Genomic DNA, 18,549 nt, shown 5'->3' with positions numbered 1-18,549 from the left:
TCATCATCGCGACATGATTTTGCTGGTATACATATACTATCCTACACAAGGCAAGGAGGCATGCATTCGTCGTTGAAGACCACGGCAACGTTTCACAACTCCACGTAACATCATGCCAATCATGCAAGCAGCGCACATCTTGTTCACGCGTTAGGGTTACAAGCGTACCGAGAATCGGTATGCACTTTAGTATGACGTTTGCGCTTTTGCAGTGCAATGGTTTCTGTGGTGCACGGTGGTGGAATGGTTCGGATCGGCAGCGTTGTCTCACATTAAAACGTAATCAAAATGCCGCGAAAAGTTGTGCTCGTAGCGTGTGGCTCGTTCAACCCAATAACCAACATGCATCTTCGAATGTTTGGTATGTAAAATTTCCCGTATAGTATTCAAACACGTAGGAGTATCGCGAAGGAAATTACTGTCATTATCCTTCATTATGTTTTAACGTAATGAGGGCCTTTTACGATAAAGTTTTTAAACGCGTGTCTCAGAAGCAACTGTGAGAAAACTACGCAAGTTTATGAACACAGTTACCTGTTACATGTAAGTCTGCAACTGAGAGAAGGTGATTGGGGACACGTTTATTTTTGGTGCTCTAGAGCTGGCGAGGGACCACCTGCGCTCAACGTGCAACTATGACGTTACCGAAGGAATTATTTCCCCAGTGAGTGATGCTTATTCAAAAAGAGGACTGGTTTCTGCTCAGCACCGATGTGCCATGGTCAACATAGCCGTCCTCACAAGCGACTGGATAAGGCAAGGAGTGCGTTAAAGCAGTACTGAGCCCTTCTAGCAACTTGTGTATGACATTTATGAACGTCGTTTTCCAGGTTAGACGCATGGGAAAGCAGTCAAGGAAAGTGGACAGAAACAAAGGCCGTTCTGCAGCATCATCAAGATGCTCTCTCAGGAGAGACTGACCAGAAACGAGTGAAGCGGAGAAGAACAGAGAATAATATAAATGGTGAGAATGAAGGGAATGCTTTTTTTTAGTATGAATCAGTAGGTTGATAAGTATTAATGGGTGTGCTTTCTCATTTAACCCACGAGTTGCATAACGATGTACGATTCTCAGACATTACATGGTTTTAGCAGACGACAAATGTTGCAGTAACCCTGAGTAACTCATATAAGCATTCCGAATTAATTGAACTTGTTGGCGAGAAGCAGCGCTGATATGATATTATACAGTCCTGCACAATACAGTACACGTTAATATATGCTGCGCAGCATTATTCATGAACAGTTACGTGAACTAATTAGTGCACGTTTTCGAAAATATCGACAAGATAGAAACATTCCCACATGCAATAAATTCACAGAGCACTCAAACACATGAGTAGCATTAGTATGTGCTCCAAGAACTACACTGCAGATAAATTTCAGGGTTCCATTACACATGGATTCTGAGAAGATCGCAGAGAAGCAGTGCATGGTGTCATAACCCTCAGCGACACTACTCAGCAGCAATTACTCTGGCTATTTTATTGCCCAAGAATTATGCCCTCGTTTCCACTGCTATGAAATTTTTGCCTGCTTTGAGTCTCTTAAAGTTAACTCTTTGAGTTGCTCAGGAGTAAGGGAATGTGCTTAACGTCAGGCTTCAAAGTAAGAAAACATGCTATCTTCAGAACTCAAGTCTCATCTAACGTTTTCTCTTCAAGAATGCCCCGCTCAGGTGATGCTGCTGTGTGGCGCGGACCTCATCCAGTCGTTTAACGTTCCTGGCCTCTGGAAAGACTGCGATGTAAGTTAATTAGCTGTGTTGGTTAATTAGTTAATGTGAATCAGTTGTGACGTTACCATGATGAGCAAGTCTGTAAGAAACCTTCACACAATTATTCTCTTGATACAGATCGAGTACATCCTGTCCAATTTTGGCATCGTAGTCATCTCTCGGGCAGGCACAGATGTTTCTAGGCTCATATACGAGTCTGATGTTCTAAGCCACTACCGGGTAAGCCTTTAGATGTTTTGATAATAATAATAATAATAATATATATATATATATATATATATATATATTCTCTGTTTCTTCCCACTTTCAGAACAACATCCATGTCATCACTGAATGGATTACCAACGAGATTAGCTCCACAAAGATAAGGTGATTACCTGAACGATTTTGGGCCTGCCGTATTTATATTGTTATATTTCTATATATTATTGTATTTATTATCGTAGCAAAAAGTGCATTTAAAAGTGACCTTAGTTTAGTTGCGCTTTGCCTTACCTCTCAGCTGGGCTTGTGCAACTGACTGATACTTACAGATTGCTAAAATTATTGCCGAAAAATTGGGAAATTGTGACTGACCAAAATGGTACTGAGACATTTACCTTCCTCTTCAGGCGAGCATTACAAAGAAACGAAAGCGTCAAGTACCTATTACAGGACGGTGTCATAGCATACATCAAAGACCACGGGCTTTACCAGGAGAGGTACTTACCACAGTAAGCTCTCGTTATTTCTATCCTTGCAGTCTCTGTCCTGACTACATGGCTTTATGCGCCACTTACTTTCCTCTTTCTCCGTCAGCGCAGCAATCAACAACAACAACAACAGCGCCGACGAAGACGAAGACAGTGAAGGGACTGCCGTCTGACATCGTCCGCCACAGAGTTTTATCTAGTCAGAAGCTCATCATATTCTCATGATTTTTAGTACAATTTTTTAAGGTCATTCGTAGAGAATGGCATTTTTTTTAGAAGTTTAATCATGTAGGGAAGCAAGAAGTTAATGCTCCCAGAGATTATCTCATTGGACCCCTGGCCAAGTGTGCCATGTAGATTTCCCCCCTTTTCTTTCTAGTGTGTATGTGGTGGTAGTTATTGTCTTTCTCTAGCAAATGCAATGGTTGTTTAGACTGTATGCAATCCAGTTATGTCTAGCTCGCGGTAAACATTTCAGGTGTGAAATTTCATATGCTGTTGTACTAGTTTTATTTACAAACAGATGAGTATATGCTTTCCATGCTAGGATGTCCCGGCCAGTACAAGTTCTTAAACGCATCCGCACAATTTAAAAAAAAAAAAATTCTGTTGACAATGTCATGGACAACAGACTTATTTTACGTGTACTAACTGGGTTGTGAGAACGTATGAAATTTCGGTAAAATTTATCTACTTAAGGAAAAAAAAAAGTCTTACTCAAGCATATTGTACATATGTGTCTGATCAAGAACGTGCCCACACATAAAGACTAATATGCCAAAGTGACGTTTGGAAGCATCGTAGAGAGTGTTTTTGAAGTTCTCGAGCAGAAACTGTGGACGTGTCAAAGGATATCGTGAAATGCAGCAAGAGTGTACTTTGTTCTGACCAAGCTTTCAACGAGCACGCTTTCGTATGTGCCAAAATGCCCTTTTAATCCAAACACTTCCACATATATATAATTATATATTACAATGTTAAGAGAATCATTGTTTTGCCATTAAATATTGTTTAAGAGCTTCTAGTGCTCTGTATCGATGGGATATTGTGTTCTTCTGTTCAGGGCTCATTTCTGCATAGGTCTTGTCGTAGCCATCCGGTTGGAAGCAGGAGTCCCACCCAAAATTTTGGGTTCCTCGGGGAGCAACTATTGTACCTTCCGTACGTCCACAAAAAAGCTTAACCTTGCTTTGCATGCTCTCACGGTACCCGAGCGTACAGAGCGCGTACGCACTCTTATCCTCGAAACCCTGAAAGCGAAAAAGAAAAAACGTAACATTTAGAGCAACGAATAAGCGTAACACTTTGGCTGCTTTGGCGGCGACTTACAGCGAGAAGTTTGTGTAACCCTTCGCACCCTATCTTATGCTCAAACCACTTTACGTGCACTCCGGGAAGCCCGCCCAAGGCATTGAAACAGAGACTGGTGTCTTCCACTAGTACCGGGCACTCGAATTTTGCCGATGCTGCCAGGCATTTCTCTGTGCACACAAAGTCTGGCTCGCCCTGCAACTCGGGTAGGTCAAACTTTTTGTTTTCTATCTGGAAAATAAGTCCCGTCATTATAATGTTTATTGCTAATCGCAAACCAAATGTGTCTATGAATCTGCTCACTCTGTATCCTGGCAAACTCCCGAGGATGACCAGAGCTTCTCGGAGCTTATCTTTGTTCCCCGTAATAAATGTTATTGTCTTCGCCATGTGAACTTCGGCACGTTTCGCACAGTGGTGGGGAAAACTATTTCAGTGGTTGACTCGACGGTAACCATGCGAAGGGGTGCGAAGAAGAATCCGAAATCCGAATGATCAGCCGGTACCGGGAACTTGAATGGATCGGTGTCTGACTAGCATACAGCATTCGTCGTTATTCGGTTATTTGACGTTGCGTCGCAGTAAATCCGAGCACGAATTAGTACAAACTGATAAAAAAAAATCTAACGTGTAAATACACACTTTAACGTACATAAAAATACAATCACTACATTTTGTATTTATATGTTTTGTTTGAACTACACAATGCAATCGTAAGCGTGAAACGTATTAAGCACAGCGTAGGAATAAAACACTTGCTGCGGCGTGCAAGTGATTGTGGGTTGGATAGTGGCATTGAATAGTTACTGGCCTTTTGTGCTGCAGAATCTAAAGATGGCGAGGTGGTGTGTTGTGCTTTTGGCAGTCATTTAATTCGAAGTACGTTAACCACGCGAACTTACGATGTTACGATTCTGAAGTATGAATACATAGTCATGACGGAGTCATTAATCTCTTGGAACCCTCGCACTTATTGTGTAAATAATGCTGCTTGTAAACGTGGATAACCTGAACTGCCGAGGTAAGCAGCTGCCGTCACAACATAAAGAGTGTTATTTCGTCTGTTATTTCGACATGGGCATTCCTTTTTGGATTGGGGGCGAAATTACGATGTCGTTCATTGACAAGGAGCCACTGCTGGCTTTCCCATTCACGTAGCTTTTTCTGTCTAGTGTAATTCGGAGTTTTCACGCAAGTGGGCAGGTTAAAAACGTACTCGGCTGTCTACATTGCGACTTCTGTCCCCACAAACCAGTGGGAAAGTGCTACTGTTGTGCATCTTTACTGTAGTGTATAATCCTCTAATGTCTGGACCAGTTTCACCTTTGTTCATTCAGGATTCCCTTTAACAAGCAGTGTGACATACATGTATTTCAGAACCCTGAAGGATGGCAGTAGGTCCGCTAGTAGCAGAAATCTGCTTCACTTTTGTGCTAGCGGCTTTCCTGCTTCACCGTTACGGCAACTTCACTCAGCACCACCTTTTAGTCACGATTAGTGTGTTTGTCGCTTGGTATTTTTCATTCATCGTTATCTTCATCCTGCCTCTTGACATATCTACGGTGAGCACATTGAACTGGATGTTGGCAGTTGATGGCCAATTAACGGCTTACGTTATTTATTTATTTTCAGACTGCGTACAGGCAGTGCTTACACGAAGTATCTTCACTCACAATATTACCAACCCACGTGTCGCACAATACAACGTTTGATAATGCAACTACGACCGAGGAACCGTTCGTCTCCTGTAAGCCTACAGCACTCGAGCATTCTATTATGTCCGTTCTCTTAATCGTGGTTATACTTTCTGCCCTTCAGTTACGAACATCTGCATGTGGCCGTGGAGCTATATTCCTCAAGGCGTACTGCAGAGCTTGTGGAGAGTGGTGTACTGGACATCACAAGTGTTGACATGGTATTATCAAATTTATATTTATTCTTATTAATTCAACACACCATGAAGTTTTGCCCAAAGACAACTAAAAGGAGTAGAGCCCATCCAAAATAGCTCGACTCGTCACCATTACGGATTTGATGATCTAGCTGCAACACTGTGGCATTTGCCGATCTGAAACGGATGTCGCAAAAGCGGTCGTTTGTTCAAACAACATTGTGATAGGTTCCCACAGCGAGTGGGTTGTGAAGCTATGCAAAATATATGACTTGTGGCGCTTCAATTTTTTACGGCATCCTTTATCGGAGAAACGGTACAATATACAGGTTGTTTCACCTAACATGTCATAAAATTCTATAAAAAAATGTACTTGTCTGAACATCATGGGATCAATGCTATTAATCTCAGAGGAGATTTTGCCATTACTTCTGAGCCATTACTTCAAATTTAATTTGCGAGAAATTGAATTTTCCCAATTGAACCAATTCCCAAACGAAATTGTCAAGTCAACCTTACATTTTTTTTATAGAAGCAGAAAGCGCGTGCAGGATTTACCCCATTGTAGCGCAAAATGCATTCACTACTACAAAGGTAATTGCCAGGAAAAAGTGTGAAAACACAAAATTGTATACAAAAAAGCAATACAAAAGCAAGCAATCCGAAATTGTATTCTAACACTACAGGGCCCAATAGTTCACCCCAGTTAAACATGCAGGTGAATATACACGTGATCATAATTAAACCCGTCAGGCGTTATATTTTTTTTCAAATCACGGTGTAAAAAATCTGGTCTTCTGTTTGAAGCTATGAAATAATTAAATCAGGCGATACTCTATAACTACTGGCACAGATGTGAAATGTAGTTACTCTTGCAACACATTTGCACAGAAAATGTCGGCGACAGTAAGGGCATCAAATAAGTTAAAAAGCAGGGATTCTGGGATTTTGGTGAATTCCTCTACAAAAATATGAAGCTAAGGTCACTCTATTTCCTGTTTCAGGATTATACTCCCTATGATGCAGTCCTATTCAACAGCTGGTGACTTCAATGTAACCGGGAAATTAAGGACGGCCCTGATAGAAAATGCCATTTACTACGGAAGCTACCTTCTCATCTTTGCAGGCCTGCTCGTCTACGTTGCCATTCAGCCTAATATGCATCTCGATGCGTAAGTACCAATGAATGTGACAACGCAATTAAAGCCATTTATAATCACCTGCCTCGAGCGGGGTAGCTCACCACCTATAGTTTAACCATGTTGAGAGCAGAACCCAGTTAACAAATGCCACTGTTACACTGGCATTTCAGTCGTCACTGAAATGAACAGGGATTGCACTGAATGGTGATTGGACGCTCCCACAATTACCATTCGCTCAGATGGTCCCCGACTCCATGGATGTTTGTGAAATGCCATCAAGGGTGTCAAAGGTTCTTGAAAAGTGCTCGCTTGTGTGTGCAGTCTCACGGCCTTATGGAAGCTGCCAAGATAAACTATCTTCTGTCCCCCCATCTAGCGAGCTTTGTTTGTTGAATAAATGCTCATTGCAGGCTTGAGTACTGTGCTGCCCTTGTGCTGTCTTTTCTCTGTGTATACTATACTCAAGGAAAATGCTATGTATTGTGTATGATGAAACTGCAGGGCTGAGCGTGCTTTGTTGCATGAATGGAAAAGCAGTAGGGATGACAACACATTTTCGGGGCACATTCAGTTGTTGATCGAAATCTCACTGCGGTGTCTGGTCTCATTCACGGCATGCATCAAGAAGTTAAGAAGGAACGTAAATCATTTCTTATTCACTCATATTGACTTGCAGCGATAGACCTGCCAGCAAAGCACATGCAGCGGCAGAAAATTTGCAGTCTAGCGATTTTTCCAAGCTCATCATTCTTAAAACCAGGAGCAAGATTATAAACTGGAAACTGCTGTTCATCCTGTCTTGCAGGGGCAAGTTGAAAGTGATATGCATCACTGCCAGCAACACATGGGGATTATTTCTGTTGGTGCTACTCTTGGGCTATGGCCTCGTGGAAGTACCCCGCAGTTGTTGGAACAATGGCCGTAGAGGTCATGTCCTGCGCTACCTTTACTTCAAGGCGGCGAAGCTCAGCATCGAGAAGAGCGAGGCAGATGAGAAGCTGGATGATGTACTTGAGGTAAGAATCCTTGGCTCCCATTCTTTCCTTTTTTTTTTAGAACTGCGCGAATAATAGTAAGAAAAAAAGGCCTTCCAGCCACTTTCGCTGTCCGTCGACTTCTTTGAGCCTGTCTTCCCCGAACTCCCTCGCAGGCCAACGTCACACTACGTGACAGGCAACGTAGCTTCCTTCCTTTCTTTCCTTCCCCTCCTTGTTTACTTTTTTTCTCGCATTCTTTCCCCTCTCACACTTGTTCGCTCTCACCATTTACATGTCATACGGTTATCTTGTGTATGTTGTGTATATTCGTGTATCATATGTTGTACCTTTACACCTGAAGAAATGTAGTCTGCTACATGAAAGCTAGTGTTCATTAAAGAAGTGTTCATCGTTGGTTCTTTTTTGTATGCCTCTACCTGGATGCTGACTGGTTCCCCTGGTCTACATTCAGCTGTGCGGATAGCAAAATTTCCATTGCGAATAGTTTACGAATATTTCCCTCGCACTGCGAATCGAATCCGAATAATTTCTTCAGATGGTGAATCGAATTCGAATAATCAGAAAATGCCCAATTCAAATACTAGTTTCGAATACCTCATGGTGAAATATTTTTTGGTGTTGTGCTCATTAGATGATGTTCTGCTCCAAACATTGGAGCCTTTTCAACTGGCATAACGTATTGTGAGAGAAGGGTCCCTCTGTGTTGTGTATGGTAGACTGCATTAGTGGGATGAACTGCACTGAGAGTTAGTCAACATGTTACATGCAGCCTGCTCTGTGTGCATCCCCTCATTTCTATGTTTACATTGTGAATTTCCTGTATTTTTCTTTTTTTTACAAGCCACATATTTCCATCTGTTGCTTCACATAGCTCTCAAAGTTGGGAATACATTTACTGGAACCTGCAGTGGCAAGAGTATAGTGTTGATCATGAGCTCACAAAATTTGTAGACTTTAGTGACATAAACAAAATACAGAAAACACACACTGAAGATTCTTGTTTAATTTATACAAGCTTTCGCGTGGAGGTCCACGCTTCTTCAGGTACTGTTTCTGTCTTTTGTTTATGTGATCTACAGGACTTGACTCCCCTCTTCGTATACGCTTCCCAGACTTTAGTGACATAATATTGTAAACAGTGTAAACTGGGCTTCACCTAATGCTCGAGAGTAATGAGGTGAAGCCGACTTGCAGAGTGGAGCCGCATACCAAAAGAACGATTGCAGTAACGTGAAGTGGGCTTCACCTAACTCTTGGATGTATGAGGCGAAGCCCACTTGCAGAATGGCGATAACGATCCTCTCTTCAGTACTGTTCGAAAAATATTCGAAAATTTAGAACACTGAAGATAGGTTGCAAATAGCATTCGAATACTACCATCAGATATTCGTATTGAATTTGAAATTTCAAATATTCGCACAGGTCTACCTTTCTTTCTTTTGCATCCATTTGTTTCTCCCTTTTTGTAGGAAGTTCAGCAAGCCAACACAAGCCTGTCTCAACATCACTCACTTCGAAAATTCCTTGACGTCATCTTAGAAAAGGTATCATTTATGTCACATTTTTGTAGTGTCTCCCTATAGAGTCTCACTGCAAAACGGAGCACACTACGAAGTACAACATCACTATCTTGCTGGACATCTTGTGACAGGAGGTGAATGACCTCTCTGTAAACGATGTTGCCCTGTTTCAACATGTAAGGTTAATCATAAATGATTAACAAGGATTAAATACAAGTTATGCTTTTGAGTGCTGTGCAGTGGTCATTCACATATGTGTAGTAAGTTTCGAAAGTCTAACATGGGTGAAACCACAGGATTTCTTAACTTTACTGTGTCCGAGAACACTTGCTTTGACTTTGACAAGAGTGTCGGTGGTCTCGTAATGAATGGCCGATTTTGAATAATGAATAGTATGACTTTGATAGGTGCGACAATGGTGTAATGATGAATAGTCTTCTGGCATTCCTGTGTTTTCAATGCTTATGTGTGACAATATTCTTTTTTGTTTACTCAAAAAATTGAAAAGAGAGAATTGTAGTGACAGAAATCATGGGATCAATAGCATGTGCCAACATAGACCGCTCAGAATCATATTGTGACATTCCCCCCCAAAATAAAAAGATACGTAGTTACAGTAAGAAATTACATGCAAACAGAATAAATAAGTTGATGCGTTAATTACTGCAGTGCCCTGGTGAGAAAGGAAATGAAGGATCTCGCCCGAGAATGAGCCGCGAAGCAGACGCACTTTCTGGGTCCGCAGTTACGGAAAAGAGTCTGGTTCGTCTGCACCGGCAGGTCAGTTGACTGCACGTGTGTCCATTTGTGTCCATATATATTTCCCTCCTGGCAGTCCAGCGTGTGATATTTGACCACCATATCCGCACGTATTGGTCGTTTAAGGTCATTCGAGCTTTGCAACAGAAGAACAGGACCTATTGCCAGTGGGAGATGCTGGTCGAGAACACCCTCTACTGGGAAGATGTGCAGAAAAACGAGGGAAGCGTCGACAGACGCTTTCGGTCCAGCACTACCGTGGAAAGGTCTATCTTTGAGAGGATTGTCTGTTCTCCCGTAGTGGGTGAGTGATAATTGTGGAAAGTAGAAATGTGTAGAATATTCCAGTGGGGTGCTAGCTTTGTTTTGTTGAACGAATGAATGTTGCTATCATGCGCAGTGACCACTGCAGAAGTGTTGTGAGCAATGAAACTGCGTATACTTCTCAGAGTGGTACTGGAAGTGCATTCTTCGTGGCTGGGTGCTCCGTGGGCTGGGTGTGCTGCTGACTGTGTTGAGCATTGCTGTGGTGTGGTCGGAGATGACCTTCTTCATCCGAACGCCCATCGTCTCTCTCTTTGGCATATTCCATAGGACTGCCGAGAAGAACTATAACTATGTGGGAATCGAGGTATCGTATGCACGTATGCTTCACCAGCTTCTGTACAGATAAGTAGTGGCCTTCCCAGGTAGAACAGATGACATTTGCATCTCCCTTATGCCTACAGTTGTAAACGCGGCAGCATGCATTGTCATGGAGTGAGTGAATGGTAAAGATAGATTTTATTTGAAGGGGCTTTTGTCACTAGCTCTCTTTCACACGCAGTTATCTGCTTCTGTACACGCCTTTCTTGATTAGTACATTTTACGAGAGCACTGTTCTTTGTTCTCCGCCGCATACCTGCCAACCCGCCCGGATTATTTGGGAGACTCCCGAATTTCGTTCAGTCTCCCGATTGTACGGACGTGCCCTTCGATCTCCTGGGATATTGGAGCCTTGGGCTTTTCATCTAATTTTCCTTTAAAAGTTGCGCAAACGCATTCCTGAAGAACTAGACAGCCCGTAACACTGCTTCGCGGTATTTTGTGTGCCTCTTGAGAAGACATGCTATCATCCTATCGTCATCCCAGTCTCGTATGACAGTCTTGTCTCCTCCGACGGCGCTCTCCAAACAGAAGAAATACCTGCACGTGTTCCTCATACGTGCCAAGTGCCTTCTCACGGGTATTCTGGTTGAGCTCAACCAGCCGCAGAGCATAAGTAGAGCCTCGAGAATTTGGGGGTAAAAGTCGGCGAAATCAACACGTGCTCTAAATTAATGCGAAGTCGGGTGGAAAAGCTTCCGGTATGCTAAATACGTCGAGAAATCGGGCGCTATTACTTGGACGAACTGTACTGGTTTGGTACAAGCGGTGATCTAATTGTATTTCCTGCCAAACAAGCTACTGTGCGTTCTTACAGGCGTTTCAGTGAGAGCAATTTGCCGGGTAAAAAAATCGGGTTTCACCCTAAGGGGGCAACCCTCAATTTGGGGTTCAAATTCGGGGAAGAAACGGGTTAAACCCTATAACTTTAGGCCCTGAGCATGAGTGACCATGTATGACAGCCGTTTCGGAAGATGTTCCGAAAATGTGACTAAGCGAAGCAAGACAAAGACCACTGCCGTCATCGGTGAAACTGCTGTGGCCGCACAGAATGCAGTGTTGGAGAGCCTGAGACGACGCGCCTACGTGGTTGCGGTTGACGGAGCAGCTCCACCTGGTAGTGGCTGCCTACGACGTAGAGGAATCGCAGTACAGTGGCAATGCTATTTTTCGAGTGCGCAGAATTAATGCCCCCGTGTCGCGTTGCGGGCAGTCTCCCGAATTTTGAGTTCGCCAGGTTGGCAGGTATGCCGCTGCAACGGCAGATTTGTATAAATCTCTTATCTTTCCACTGCAGGTGATGTCCATTTTGACCATTGCCTACATGTGTGTTTGCACCTATTACACAGTCTTTAAGGTGCGTGTGCTCAACTACTACTACCTGGCACCTCATCATCACACGGACGAATACAGCCTCATATTTTCTGGCATGTACGCATCGCGCACTTGACGGCTGTGCTTTTGCGCCTCAACATTTCGTTGTTTCCGTAACAGGCTCCTGTGCAGACTGACACCTCCCATGTGCCTCAACTTCCTCGGTCTGATCCATCTTGATACTCACGTGACGAGCGAGGCTAATCGTGTTGAGACTGCGTACACTGAGGTGAGTTTTTTCAATTTTGGGTTACGTAGGAAATGAAGTGAAGCTGTAGATGCTGCTGCTGCAGAGTGGCGTTGTACTGTGACAAGAACAAACTGATGCAGTGTCCATTGTTTGATACGAGGGCAAGGAGACAGTCTATAAGTAGGGAGTGACTTTTTCGGGTTAAACCTGATTCCGCCTGGTTATTCCCCCCCGAACTGACCTCCGACCAATTCGGGTTAAACCCGATTTCTTCCCGAAATTCCAGTCACTATGAAATCCTCAAGTGATGTTTCCGCTGAAGACGAACAAAGGTCGCCATTTGTAACACATGTAAGAATGGGTCACTTACGTTCCCAGCAATACACCCATGTGTGACAACACTGTCTATGTCTTCAGGGATTACCGCTGCAAGGTCAGGATCCCACAAAAACAACAAAAAACAAAACAAAAAAGAGAGATTAGGAAATGACTTAATAGACAAGAGGAGAAATAAACACACCCGATAACACCCGAAGGCACAATTATCGCCTGATTAATCCCCGAATTACAGATTTAGAATATAGTGCCCGAATTTTACCCCCAAATCTGACAAAGGCATTTAACCCGAAAAAGTCACTCCCTATCTATAAGCAGTAGCACTAGCAGTAGTAGCAGTAGTTGTGGTGGTCGTAGTGGTGGTAGCAGTAGTAGTAGAAGCAGCAGTCCCGTTCTTACTTATTTTTGGGCATTGTCTACATGAGCCAATACGTTGGAGCATGGATAGCATGATATGCAAACTTCTGCTGTGGGATAATGGAAATAACTATGGCAAAAACAGGTTTTACTGGGCTTAATGTTAAAACAGAAGGATCTACATGTGTACGGTTGAAACAACATGGCTCCCACTGGGATGCTACCCCCACCAATACCTGCCAGAAAGGCAACGGTTATGGGTGTCGCAGCCCCCTTGCAGGAAAGTACTTTAGGCCATGTAGTACATCTGCGCAAAAGGAGGCAAGTCCACTGACGAGGAAGAGAGGAGGCGACATGACTCCACCCTCTCCCGTTACTAGATAAAGTCCTCGAAGCTGTCCAGAGAAGTACGTGCACTGAACAAGGGTTGTCATACTAGGCCGGGTCAAAGTTGGCTTGGCTTGCTTATTTCTGCCAAGCCAAGGGAGTTCTGTCGGTGTGTAGAGGAAAATGAGCTGGAGTCGTGTGTTTGCGTTTGTGTCGTCCTTCCGCTTGTGGCCAGACCCTGGCTTTTTTGCACTTTGGAGTAGACGAGCCGCTCAGGGGAACCCAGGAAAGCAGTCTGCGAAACACCCGTGTTCCACGGAACACACAGTTTGGAAACTCTTTGTACCGTTTTGTCTTGGTGTGAGGGACATGGGTGCATTCTACTTCTACCAGTATATCTAACCACGTACACTTTCCTCTATTTTCCCCTTTTACGGCTACAGATCATGGGCCACATGGATGTGATATCCATCATTGCCGACGGCTTCAACATCTATTTTCCCATTTTAATATGCGTCCTTTGCCTGGCGACCTATTTTCATCTGGGCTCGCGCGTGCTTCACTCGCTGGGCTTTGAGCAGTTTCTCGGCGATGACGATATAACTACGGATCTTGTTGAAGAAGGACGTGACCTCATCAAGCACGGTGTGTATAACGTCTGTGACGCTCCAACGCGTTACAAATACGGAAGACAAAATGTGGCAGTAGGCTAACAGTGTTCCATTCTTGCACTTCCCGCGGCCAGAACGTGGTCGAAGGCAACGTGCCGCCGAGGGTGAACTGCGTCGCAGGCTTCAGTACGAGAAGCAGGCACGATCTTCTGCACGGCAGCAAGACATGGTTGAAACGGGTATGCTTGGAGTGGAAATATTTCTTTCATTCCGCTTACGCTGTAGGGCCTTGTGTTTTATGGGTTTTATGTTTTTTGAAAATCCGGCGGTTAAAGGGACCATGAAAGGATATTTGACAATCATTTTTAGTTTGTTCCCCTGTACTAAAGCATTCACGCTGTTAAATATGAAGTTGAAAAATAAAACCATTGACTGTCAGCATGGTTACCGGAGCACGTTTTGCTCTTTAAACTTCTTCGTCAGAACATACCTCCGTCGGTGACATTTCACGAGCTGCTCAGTACCGAACGATCCATAGATGCTGTGTGTGTCGTATAATCTCTTCCTCCATTGCTGACAATTTCACAAATTTGATAATTGAGATTTCAATCTCAATCAACCGGGTCAGATATGCTACCGCTACAATGACCGGAAATCAGAAGACCCAGGTTCGATTCCTGGCGTTGGCACTTTTTCCCCCGAGCACTTTTTCTTCCATATTTGTGGCCTGCCTTGGCTAATTCTCTTTGTTTACGTCGTTTATTTCAGGAGCCGTAAAACAGGGTAAAATTGGATGATATCGGGTCGTAAAGTAGATTTCCGGGTGGAAAGTAAAAAAAAGGGCGCTTCTCGCATTTTAGGTTTACATAAGATGCAGAACGGCCATGTTGAGCGAGCGGTGCTTAGCATTCTCCAGAACCTAATTGGTGGCTGAATCGGCACTTTGCAAAGTTTGTTTTGGGGTTTTTTCGGGTTTTACCCAAAGTGGTGATGATGCAAAACGGGGGTAAAAATAAGTTTTACCCTAAAACACAGGACCCTACTTATACAGCCGAGGCTAGATTTATGAACAGCGAATGACGCAAATTCGCAAGACGACGGAATTCATAAATCGAGGTCTTAAATGACTAGAATATATTTGGTTTCTCAGTAAACTGTTGAGAAAGCAAGGGAATTCACAGATCGTAAAACAAGGCTTGACTGCATATGATGATGTGCTCCACCTAGTGTTTCTTAATATCGCAGCATAGAGCTCTATACAAGTGTGTAAGGTCAGGCATCAGAAGTTGGCAACTCACGTAGAAGTTAGTAATTAGTTAAATACTACAGTAAAATTCTGATGCTTCCATTATGCTGTACGATATTCTTCCTTGCATCATGCAGCATTTTCTTGTGCTCCGTCAAAGGAAGAACATAGTTTCCCCTTGTCAGGGGGAGAGCCACTGATATTTCGAACAGACTGTTCTTGTCCTGGGCACAGTCCTCATCGTTGGCACGGTATTTAAACGGTTAGGGATGATGTGTTAGAGGTCGTTGATAGATTGTGTATTGATTCTTCATAGCTAGAGCCTGAAGTTTTCGGGAAATATTTTTTTCTCAATTCGGGTGGTAAAAATCGGGTAAATGAACATGTGCACTAAATTCATGCGAATTCGGGTGAAAAAACTTCCATTACGCTAAAATCTGGGGGAAATCAGGTTCAGTTATTCAAACTAACTGTAGCGGTTTGGTACAAACGGTGATGTAACTGCATTTTTCTGCCAAACAAGTAAGTTGGTGCATTCCTACAGACATCCCAGAGAGGGCAATTCGTCGGGTAAAAATCGGGTTTCACCCTAAAGAGGCAACCTTCAATTCGGGGTGCAAATTCGGGGAAGAATCGGGTAAAACCCTAAAGCTTCAGGTTCTATTCATAGTGTGTATTGATTAATAGAGAGAGTGCGTGTCATTGATGAGTTGTTAAAATCTCATTCAATATTTCTTGGACGAAGGTGGCATGACTCGCTCAGGGTCTGAAGAAAGTGCCCGTGCCGAGCTTCTTCGAGACGTCGAACCGGTGGACTACACAGAAGTGCGGCAGAGGAACGACCTTGACCGCCTTCGACGCGACCCATACGATATAGACACAACGGGTCGCAGCAGTAGACCCTCGAATCGATGGGGTGACCCACCGAGGGGCCTGTTTGACGACGTCTAACGTCTTTCGTGTTCGATGCATTTCGTTGGCTAGTTTTTCTGTGTTCATCGCGTGTGGTGAGAGGCGTGCGATTATCGATAATGGTGTGCACTTCTGAGCTCTTCGGAAGGGCAAACGGTGTGGCAACTATACCCTGGAGAAATTAATTTCTGCATTCCACCGAGCAACCGTTTTTTGCTCTGTAAGATAGAGATAAACTGCAAATGTGCACGCTGCATCTTGACTGTGCGTAAAAATACGCACTTTTCACCGCATAGTACTACTCATCTCACGAACGTGGATCTGGAGCTATACTAGATCTTTGAGGTATGTACATTATCAAAGGTGTCACCCCAAAACTTTGGTGGTTTTATTTATTTTAGCGCTTGTTGCAAAAAACTAAAACGTAGGAATTTTAATTTGAATTTTTTTGTGGAGGCAGTTGCTTTGTTACTAGATATGTATCTTGAAGTAATAACGTGGGCTTTTTGAGTTCAGCGGCTACATCCGCTGGCACGACTTGTTAGACTTTACATGTCCAGGGAGTTACGCATGTACTACCTTTGAAGGAGCCGCTTGTAGTAAAGCATCATTCCATGTACAGTTCTTGCAGGAGCCAGCTTCTTAACATAGGTACGCATGTTGCGTAGTTTATCTGTGTGTATCCGTACGTTGTCTGTTGCACTGTGTGTGGGAGAAGATCTGTTACGTAGCTGTCCTCGTCCTTGCTCTGAAAATCGTGGCATAAACCAAACGCTCCTTGGTTGGAAGTACTTGTAGACCAAGTTATGTATTTACAAAACATTGGAGTGTTCTCTGTATGTCTGACAGGCACTATTGTTTAGCTGCAACTAGAGATGGGACGAATCCAAAATTTTTCGAGTCAGAGTCCGAATCCAAGGAAGGTTCTATGAATCCATGAATTTCGAATCTTTCGAATGCGTTCTTTAAAAAGAGTTTAAAAAGCCAGGAAAAAAACACTTCTAGTGAAAAGTGTTTTGAAGCAGAATATGATGCCTTTATGTAATGAAAAACAAATTAAATAATGCTTCAGTTTCAGAACAAATTATACCCATATAGTTCTTCTTAAACCTAATTTATTTAACATGTTGTTCATCGACTATAAGAAGCGCATAAATTCTCGAGTCTGAATTAATTCCAAAAAACTAAGCAACAATCAAAAGCAAAACCAGGTTACTTTTCAACTTGTAATGTAACAGTTCCTGTATGAACTCTTTCAGTCCAGAGCAATGTAAACAAACAAGAAAACACCTGTCGGCCAATGAGGCTTTCGGCGGACTCCAGAGGCGCCAGTCTGAAAAAGAAACAAACAAACGTGGCTGGCGGATTCGAAAGCTTCGATTCGTCGTTTTGGGCACTAGGATTCGGATTCGCAAATCTCGAATCCCTGCCTAGGATTCGAGGATTCAGTTGGTCCATCCCTAGCTACAACCATGAGAGAGTAATGCGTTACACGTTTCATTTGCGTTAAAATATACTCGAGCATCGATGTAAATATGCAGAAATATTTGTTGCACTCAAATGTGCATCCCTTTGAGCCACGCAACAGCTATTTTTTCTATGCATTTCTCGGTATGTGGCAGTTAGAAACACGCATGAATGAGTGGTGCTCATACATACTGTGTGGTGCACCCCCAGAAAAAAGTCTCGTAATATACGAGGCCCTCGTATAGATGGTGGGACGGTAGTCTTCTGTGCAATGGAACACGCTTTTTTGCTTGTGTTTGGTCATCTAGTCTGAAACCGAACGTGCCACGTTTTACTATACATTAATGAGAAATTGCATTGTGGTCTCTGTATATATAAAACTTTTTTGCTGTGACCATGTGATGCGTAATAAAATATACACTACTTCGGATGGTACCAAGCACACCAATGTCAAATTTTTATCAGGTACTTCGGGCTGTGCGAATAGTGATTTTGAAACAGAAGTGAATAGTTGTGTAACTGAAGCAAATATGCGGTGAATAGACTCATAACGAAAGCAAATAAGCACATATATGGATAAACAGCATACACATGTGATGTGTACGTGGATGTTTGCATGAGGCAACGCTCCCTTTGTTTTACATCCTTTCCCCTCGTGTTTTTGGGCTCATAAGTGCCGCATTCCAACTATTTGAATGTATCCAGCCTGGAAAAGGCATCGCTTTGATTCAGAATTTGAATAGAGAAGTCTCTTATTGAAATTGGAATCAAATGTGGAATCATTTGGTTTGGTATTACGAAAATCTTGGGCAGCCCTTAGAGCATTTGCAGAGCAGGGTTTCAGAATGTGTGTGCTGCACGGTGCGAGCTGCCATTGGAAAAAGCGACTTTTCCAAAAGCCCACCTTTTCAGTTCCCCTTGCAGCTTCACTTCCTAGTCAGGTTATCCCAAATCAGCGGGGCACTTTTATGCAAATTTGAGAGAAGACAAAACGTTGCAATGTCTTTATTCTTGTTACTAGTTCACTCATACT

The 18,549-nt window shown here is 43.2% G+C and overlaps 3 protein-coding genes across 5 annotated transcripts; 2 read left to right on the top strand and 1 right to left on the bottom strand.

The window, feature by feature from the left end:
- Window positions 1–25: 25 nt before the first annotated feature.
- LOC135399203 (nicotinamide/nicotinic acid mononucleotide adenylyltransferase 1-like) lies at window positions 26–3,464 on the top strand. 3 transcript variants are annotated; one of them, XM_064630982.1, is made up of 8 exons: window positions 26–361; window positions 600–756; window positions 831–964; window positions 1,665–1,747; window positions 1,856–1,957; window positions 2,049–2,107; window positions 2,350–2,439; window positions 2,537–3,464. In XM_064630982.1, the coding sequence occupies exons 1-8, from the start codon at window positions 289–291 to the stop codon at window positions 2,601–2,603; spliced, it is 765 nt and encodes a 254-aa protein (XP_064487052.1). In that variant the 5' UTR covers window positions 26–288; the 3' UTR covers window positions 2,604–3,464. The 3 variants fall into 3 exon arrangements, with proteins under 3 accessions (XP_064487052.1, XP_064487053.1, XP_064487051.1); XM_064630983.1 differs by having other exon boundaries at window positions 27–361; window positions 2,350–2,451; window positions 2,542–3,464; XM_064630981.1 differs by having other exon boundaries at window positions 28–361; window positions 2,350–2,451.
- On the bottom strand, window positions 3,347–4,292 carry LOC135399205 (inosine triphosphate pyrophosphatase-like). Its single transcript, XM_064630984.1, has 3 exons — window positions 4,045–4,292; window positions 3,760–3,972; window positions 3,347–3,680 (listed from the first exon to the last, which is right to left on the bottom strand). The coding sequence occupies exons 1-3, from the start codon at window positions 4,129–4,131 to the stop codon at window positions 3,417–3,419; spliced, it is 564 nt and encodes a 187-aa protein (XP_064487054.1). The 5' UTR covers window positions 4,132–4,292; the 3' UTR covers window positions 3,347–3,416.
- Window positions 4,293–4,538: 246 nt separating this feature from the next.
- On the top strand, window positions 4,539–17,951 carry LOC135399202 (G-protein coupled receptor-associated protein LMBRD2B-like). Its single transcript, XM_064630980.1, has 15 exons — window positions 4,539–4,762; window positions 5,119–5,303; window positions 5,374–5,488; window positions 5,560–5,656; window positions 6,637–6,804; window positions 7,580–7,790; window positions 9,242–9,316; window positions 9,962–10,072; window positions 10,178–10,355; window positions 10,501–10,682; window positions 11,994–12,127; window positions 12,191–12,299; window positions 13,724–13,925; window positions 14,026–14,130; window positions 15,883–17,951. The coding sequence occupies exons 2-15, from the start codon at window positions 5,130–5,132 to the stop codon at window positions 16,086–16,088; spliced, it is 2,067 nt and encodes a 688-aa protein (XP_064487050.1). The 5' UTR covers window positions 4,539–4,762; window positions 5,119–5,129; the 3' UTR covers window positions 16,089–17,951.
- The last annotated feature ends 598 nt before the right edge of the window (window positions 17,952–18,549 follow it).

The sequence above is a fragment of the Ornithodoros turicata genome, chromosome 6 (assembly GCF_037126465.1).
Source record: "Ornithodoros turicata isolate Travis chromosome 6, ASM3712646v1, whole genome shotgun sequence".
Taxonomy (NCBI): Eukaryota; Metazoa; Arthropoda; class Arachnida; order Ixodida; family Argasidae; genus Ornithodoros; species Ornithodoros turicata.
Note: the sequence above shows the minus strand (reverse complement) of the source record. Positions and strands in the feature narration are given on the sequence as shown.

Coding starts and splice junctions, on each gene's coding strand:
- LOC135399203 (XM_064630981.1), top strand. CDS start 289: ATGCCGCGAAAAGTTGTGCTCGTAGCGTGTGGCTCGTTCAACCCAATA. Junction 757..830: donor CTCACAAGCGACTGGATAAG/GCAAGGAGTGCG, acceptor GTCGTTTTCCAG/GTTAGACGCATGGGAAAGCA. Junction 965..1,664: donor AACAGAGAATAATATAAATG/GTGAGAATGAAG, acceptor TTTCTCTTCAAG/AATGCCCCGCTCAGGTGATG.
- LOC135399205 (XM_064630984.1), bottom strand. CDS start 4,131: ATGGCGAAGACAATAACATTTATTACGGGGAACAAAGATAAGCTCCGA. Junction 3,973..4,044: donor GGAGTTTGCCAGGATACAGA/GTGAGCAGATTC, acceptor CTTATTTTCCAG/ATAGAAAACAAAAAGTTTGA. Junction 3,681..3,759: donor GGTTACACAAACTTCTCGCT/GTAAGTCGCCGC, acceptor TTTCGCTTTCAG/GGTTTCGAGGATAAGAGTGC.
- LOC135399202 (XM_064630980.1), top strand. CDS start 5,130: ATGGCAGTAGGTCCGCTAGTAGCAGAAATCTGCTTCACTTTTGTGCTA. Junction 13,926..14,025: donor ACGTGACCTCATCAAGCACG/GTGTGTATAACG, acceptor TCCCGCGGCCAG/AACGTGGTCGAAGGCAACGT. Junction 14,131..15,882: donor GCAAGACATGGTTGAAACGG/GTATGCTTGGAG, acceptor TCTTGGACGAAG/GTGGCATGACTCGCTCAGGG.